At 45.0% G+C, this 6813-nt stretch overlaps 1 protein-coding gene across 1 annotated transcript; it reads left to right on the top strand.

Moving 5' to 3' along the window:
* The first annotated feature begins 1466 nt into the window (after positions 1–1466).
* On the top strand, positions 1467–4596 carry LOC311359238 (membrane cofactor protein-like). The gene is made up of 8 exons (XM_084479222.1): positions 1467–1543; positions 1626–1811; positions 2519–2704; positions 2840–2936; positions 3153–3226; positions 3418–3591; positions 3790–3969; positions 4362–4596. Exons 1-8 carry the CDS (start codon positions 1480–1482, stop codon positions 4391–4393), a joined length of 993 nt encoding a protein of 330 aa, XP_084335348.1. The 5' UTR covers positions 1467–1479; the 3' UTR covers positions 4394–4596.
* The last annotated feature ends 2217 nt before the right edge of the window (positions 4597–6813 follow it).

The raw sequence follows: 6813 nt of genomic DNA on the forward strand, positions 1-6813 counted from the left end.
TCCCACCACGCCTCTCCAGGTGTCTCCATCGTTGCCCACGTGGGCGTTGAAGTCTTCCAGCAGAACTACGGAGTCCCCTACCGGAGCCCCATACAGGACTCCATTCAGGGTCTCCAAGAAGGCCAAGTACTCTGAACTGCTGTTCGGTGCATACACACAAACAACAGTCAGAGTTTTCCCCCCCACCACCCTTAGGCGTAGGGAGGCGACCCTCTCGTCCACCGGGGTGTGAGGCGCCCCACACCCGCACGGCGCCTCACACCCTGGGCAACTCCAGAGAAGAATAGAGTCCAACCCCTATCCAGGAGTACGGTACCAGAGCCGAGACTGTACGTAGAGGTAAGCCCCACCAGAACTGGTAGCGCTCCACCTCCCTCACAAGCTCTGGTTCCTTTCCCGCTAAACAATAGGCCTACACCCTGTTTCCACTGTGTGTGGGCTTCCGGACACCTCCCACTACTACTTATATACTCGAACTTTAGTAGCGCTCCACCTCCCTCACAAGCTTCAGTTCCTTTCCCCACAGTGAGGTGACGTTCCACGTCCCCAGAGCCAGCTTCTGCCGCTCGGGTCTGGTCCGTCGGGACCCCTGACTTTCACCCCGACCCCAGCGGGTCTCCCTGCAGGTGGTGGGCCCACAGGACGAAGAGGGGGGGGGGGGGGGGGGTGCCACGTAGCTTTTTCGGGCTCCGTGGCAAACCCGGCCACCAGGTGCTCGCCGACGAGCCCTCCGTCTGGGCCTGGCTCCAGACGGGGGCCCCGGGCTTCCTCCGGGCAGGGTCTCTCCTCCTCTATTCCGTTTGTTCATGGGGTCTTTCTTAGTCTGGCCCCTCACCTGAGACCACTCTGCCATGGGAGACCCTACCAGGAGCACATGGCTCCAGACAACACAGCCCTCAGGTTAACAGGGACACGCAAACCTCTCCACCACGATAAGGTGACGGTTCCAGGAGAGGATTCCACAGCCTGTCGTGATCTATTGCTTAAATGTCTGTAACGTCATGGAAAAAACTGTTTTTTTTGTACGTCATGCCGAACCCCTAGGGAGGGTACACTTGAATAACCTACCATGTTGGTAAAACAAGCCCAGTGACTGTTAGTCATGTCTCAAGTATGGAAGAAAAAAAAAAAAAAAAAGGAAAAATATATTACTGGCTATTTGATAGGCTTGGAAAATAATACACGGTTAAATACACGCGCACAGTAGGCTATATCTCTATTAGGATATTGTTTACATCACTGAAGGGGTCTCCTCCAAACGGCAGACCCCCAGTGGTATTTATCTCTTCCTTTTCAACGTAATGTTCTGAAAAGTAGAGCATTATTATTTTCAACTTAATTGACATGAATCCTGATACCAATCGCTAAACAATAGGCCTACACCCTGTTTCCACTGCGTGTGGGCTTCCGGACACCTCCCACTACTACTTATATAGGTTACTCGAACTTTAGTGAAGATGTATTCTTCGACGGGGCAACATGGCACCGATGATGATGAAGGTGGGGATGCTCTGGTTTCTGGCGCTTTCGATCCACGCTGCAGGTAACTTCCCCCCCACCCCTAACCCCTACCGATCAATTGTTTTGAAAAACGTAATCGACTTAACTTTCTCTTTATTTTACAGCACCTCGAAAACAAGGAGAAGCTTGTAAAGAGTGGCACAACATGATAGGCAAATTCGCAAAAGTAACTGCAAACACCTATAAAAACACGAGCGCCGTGGCCGGAGAGGAGCAGCTGTACGAGTGCTCGGCTGAGCAGACCCGGGGGTCCCTGACGTGTGTGGAGGGGCAGTGGAGGAAATGCATCCGTGAGTAGCTCACCTTACCAAACCGCACCACCATCCAAATCCTCGCCCATGGCTCAATGTATCTTGTTATGTTCTTTCGTGATATATTTATTTTATATAGTATTGCATAAGTAGTGCGTCAGTAGGCTGCATTATATTACTACTGCCTCAAATCTGCGTTTTTCGAGGTCCCGATTTGCACAGTCCTCGTTTTTCTGATTCCACAGTTGTACACACCAGCCCGCCCCACCCCCTAAATTAAAAATAGATATAAATAATAGTGTCCGTTTAAACAGAGCTGTGAACAGTGGAGGGTCATTTCGGTTCTGCTACGCCTACCCAGATTATCCATAACAAAAGTAAACACACTTGAGGAACTCAATTATGACTATGACAATGATACTTTGCATTTTATGTACTGGATGATAGCTGCACTTTTTGAGTTTTATATTCATCTTCATTGTTGCACTTATTGTGAGTTACATTTGTTATGAGTCAAAGTAATATTGTTTTGTCAGAAAAAAAACATTTCTAAAAACTTTCCATTTACAGGCAGCTGATTTAGTTCTTAAAAAGAGTGTAATCATCACTGGTATAGGTATAGCCCAAATTGTTGCCACTATTCATATTTGTTTGGTTGAAACATAAATGAACAAATACATATTGTTAAAAGACCAAACAAAACAAACATACTATCTGAAGTAAAAGTATGTTTTCTTCCTTTCCAGGGGTCTGCGGTAGGCCAGTTAGCCCTGATGCCAATGCCTACCTTGAAAACAAAGAAACCAGCTTCGCCCCTGGAGCCAAAGTCAGCTACTCGTGTGCCGTTGGATACGCTCACTCCGGGGGCAGGCGATTCCGGAGATGTTTACATAAAACATTTACATGGTCGCCTTTAAAGATACAATGTGAACGTAAGAACCTACTGTAGCCTATAATTAATAAGTCAATTCACCATTAATTATTACATAAATAATATCACATTCCACAGAGGTAGATGTTTATGATGGTCCTGACCACCAGATCGATGAGTTGATCTTTCACACCAGGCAGGTCATGTGGCTCTGCTGGAGAGATCCTGAACGGAGAGGTCATCTACGCTGGAGCAGAGTTTGGACACACAGCCACAACAGTCTGTACCGAGGGGTAAGAGGTGTGTGTGTGTGTGTGTGTGTGTGTGTGTGTGTGTGTGTGTGTGTGTGTGTGTGTGTGTGTGTGTGTGTGTGTGTGTGTGTGTGTGTGTGTGTGTGTGTGTGTGTGTGTGTGTGTGTTTAAAATGAGCCATTTGATTATTTAGTGATGTATGGAGAAAGAGTGTAATATAATCTCTAGCTGTAACGGCTTCTCTCGCTCCATCACCAGACACATGCTGGTGGGTAAGGCCACCAGGACCTGCTTGAGTGGCGGGTGGGATGGACGTCCAGCCTCGTGTGTAGGTCAGTGTCACCACCATACGCAGTGAGGTCCCCTTCAAGAACCTTTTTGGTCTTGTTTGTATTTCCTCAGCCTTCGATCAAACTGTGTCTGTCTGTCTGTCTGTCTGTCTGTCTGTCTGTCTGTCTGTCTGTCTGTCTGTCTGTCTGTGTCTGTGTCCATGTCCGTGTCTGTGGTGTCGTGCGTCCCGTAGCCGTGCAGTGTACCGAACCAAAGACCAACGCAGAGAGTACGGGCTCCTGGCGGGCCTTTTACGCGTACAGACAGAGCCTGGTGTACCGCTGTCGTAAGGGCACCCTGGTGGGCCAGAAGGCCATCTGGTGCGGCGAGAACGGGACCTGGAGCGCCCCCCCTCCCGTCTGCAAAGGTACCCCCCCTCCCCCCCCCACATCCCCACCATCGGGACAAAGATTTTTTCCCTAACCCTAGCCCTGTACAGTACTACGGGATTACCTTAATGAAAAGTGCTTAAAAGTATTATTGTAATCATCGTTATTTTCTTTTTTGAAAAACATATTGCTAAGAATTCGACCTAGTGACCAGATGAATGTATTTTTCCTCACAGACGTTGAATGTCCTCGTCCAAACGTGCTGAACGCATCCCGGTCAGGGTGGTGGATCCCACCTTTTAGGTACAGGGCCTCGATAACCTTCAAATGCAACCCTGGCTACATGATGGTGGGCCAGGCCTCCGTGTCCTGTAGCCTGAAGGGGAGCTGGACCCCCGACCTTCCCAAATGCATTTGTAAGTTTACTTTGATCTAGTCTCATGAATCAGACTTAAGGTTCATGTTTAATGTCTCATGGCAGACCAGCTGAAATCTTGGGCCAGCACTAGTAAATTAAAAAAAGAAAAAGTGCCTGTAAGGTTTCAATTCAATACGTTTAGATTGGCCACTGTAGAAAAATTGATCTCTGAAAGCTTCATCAACTATATCTCCGTAACGGGACAGAAAACAAGGCGTAACTCAGCCTCCTGCAAATTTTATTTTCCGGCCCAGAAGTTGCACTTTAACATTATAGTAGGACTGCTAGATCAACTTTCATGTGTTCCACTATTTCTCTTGGTCTCTGTCTCCCCATTATTGGTTCACTGTTTTCATACAGTTCATGTTTTTCTATTTTATTTTGTTACAGGGAATGGAGGAAATGGATGGAATGGAAAATGAGACCTTATACAACAAAAGTTGTTCCTATCCAACCAACCATCAAGAGTATATCAAGTCACAATTTTGGCAGAAAAGTAGCACATTTAGTCTTGATGGGAGTAGCGTCATATATGCAAACTATGTATTTCGCCTTCCACAAAAATAATGCATATTTGATTAGGCTGCCTTTTGTGATACAATTAAATGTTTGATCATTGGTCATCTTCGGCAATAATAAACAGAATATATTAAGATGAAGTACAGTTTGTTTATTTTGGTGTTTTGGACAGTAACAAGTACACAATCCAGTTGCATTTACCTCTGTACAGTTCTTTTCTCTTACAATGGATAGGGTTACGTGTTTCATTTCTACTGACTAAATGGTGAGTGAGAGCATTTTATGAACAAAAGGAGCTATGGAAAATAACGACACAAATTTCATTCATTTAAAAAGACAATACAAAATCCAGACATTTCTTTACATGAGCAATAACAATTCAAGTGCAAATATCAACTCTATGATACATCATAGCAAACTCTTGTTAAAAAAAAAAAGGCGACAAAAAGATCAGGTTGCAGGACAAAATGGAATTGGAGGGCCGACTATAGAAGGATGGAAACGTGTGAACCTCCAACGCCACACATAACGTACTTGATTGATAGCCAATAAGCTGGGATCAATGCCAACTGGGCGGGCACATGGTGAAATTAAATCAATAGTTCCACTTTCCTAATGACTGGAGGTGTGCACAGCTCCACATTTCCCCCCTTGTGTTTGACAATGTGGTCGAAATCCCTTTGTGTCATCCTGATGTTCAGCTTACCTACAACTAAAACCTTTGTGTACGAGACACTAGACACTATTATTACTTTTTTATATTTACAAAGCAAGTACAAAACCAGTATCATCTCGGAGAAATTTATTCGATGACAAACGGTGGGGAGGAATTCATTTTTTTTTGATTTTTAAAGGTTGGGTTTCCAGAATAGTTTTTTTTTTATCATTGTCGTTTGGTCAGTGACAATGCAATTGTCAGTTACAATTTGATTGCACTGGTGCCCAGACCGACCTGGAGAGTTTCCTAGGACCCAACTCAAGTGTTTTGGATTCTGAGCACATCAATTTTACCCTGTTTTGTTCACGGTATTGACATTAAAACGAAATACGTTCTAAACATCAGGAATGTTACATTTCTAACACAATGTCTTAACCCTTTCTCTTTCAAGAGATAAGTCACACTATATATATAAAAATCCTCATTTTCCAATCTCTGCCCACAGTGACGGATGCGTAGAAACCGCTAAGCAAGGGGAGAACTCTAAATTACATTCGCTGACAGCCAAAGCACATTTCACATGCAATGTAGTTACGTTAGGGTGTATGGCCTAGTTTAAGGCGGTTTAATGTAACGCTAAAGGTAGGATGAGGGGGCTCCAGGACTAGTGCACAAGAATGTAACATGGTCTGCCCCCGGCAGTCTTTGGAAGAGCTTTATTTATTCTGGTTAAAGATTGCGGTAGAAGCAGATGGGAGTGTGTTGTTCTAAAGGATTTCAGATGGGGCTGAGAGAGGGGCTGACAGAGTTTTTGCAGGTGGGGGGGGGGAATCATGCTTGATGAAAATTAGGATTAAAAGAAAGATTCAACCCTCGTCTATGTATTTTCACTATTTACAAGATTGAAATGAAAAAAAGATCCTGTGAAAGAACAAAAAGGAAATGGAGTTTTTTTCTGTGTAGAGAAACTGTGTTGTATTTAATGTTCTCATCTCCCTTCTGTTGAACCTATAATCTCTATAATCTATCAGTGGCCAGGACGGCATGAGACTGAGACATCAAAGTGACCTTATAGAAGAAGCAGCAAACTCGATGTCCATCGATGACATTTCTCTCTTTCAGAGGCGTATTCCACAGAATGCCTCCCTGGGTCTAAATCCTGTGTCTCTCACCAGGGCTGTTCAACAGGTACAGGCTTCCTTTAAAGAGCGTAACTTCCGTTGTGTTGTGGATGGACAAACAAGGTTTTTGTCGTTTGTTTTTCACTGATATTGAATAGGAGAAAATCCAGATGGGGGGGAGGGGGGGCGGCTAGTACGTCTTGACGGACCTTCTGGGCAGAAATAAATTACTGTTTTAACAGCAAATCTGGAGAAGTGCTCCATGAGCTCTAACAGAACAGGGCTGAGCTAGACCTTAACTGAGATGGGGAATGGCAACGGATCCTGCTTGATTTAGCAACCCATAAACATAGATTGCGGATGTGATAACTAGCTGCATTCACACGTCCACACACACACACACACACACACACACACACACACCAACCGTCTAACCATGTTACTAAAACAGATATAATCGTAATTTGGCGATTGCCTTTGACTCCATCTTGTAGCCAAAGTTTGTCTCTTCCTTTTTCGTTAGTTTCATCCCACAGGGCGGTAA

The sequence above is a fragment of the Micromesistius poutassou genome (assembly GCF_964030765.1).
Source record: "Micromesistius poutassou genome assembly, chromosome: 15".
NCBI classification, from domain to species: domain Eukaryota; kingdom Metazoa; phylum Chordata; class Actinopteri; order Gadiformes; family Gadidae; genus Micromesistius; species Micromesistius poutassou.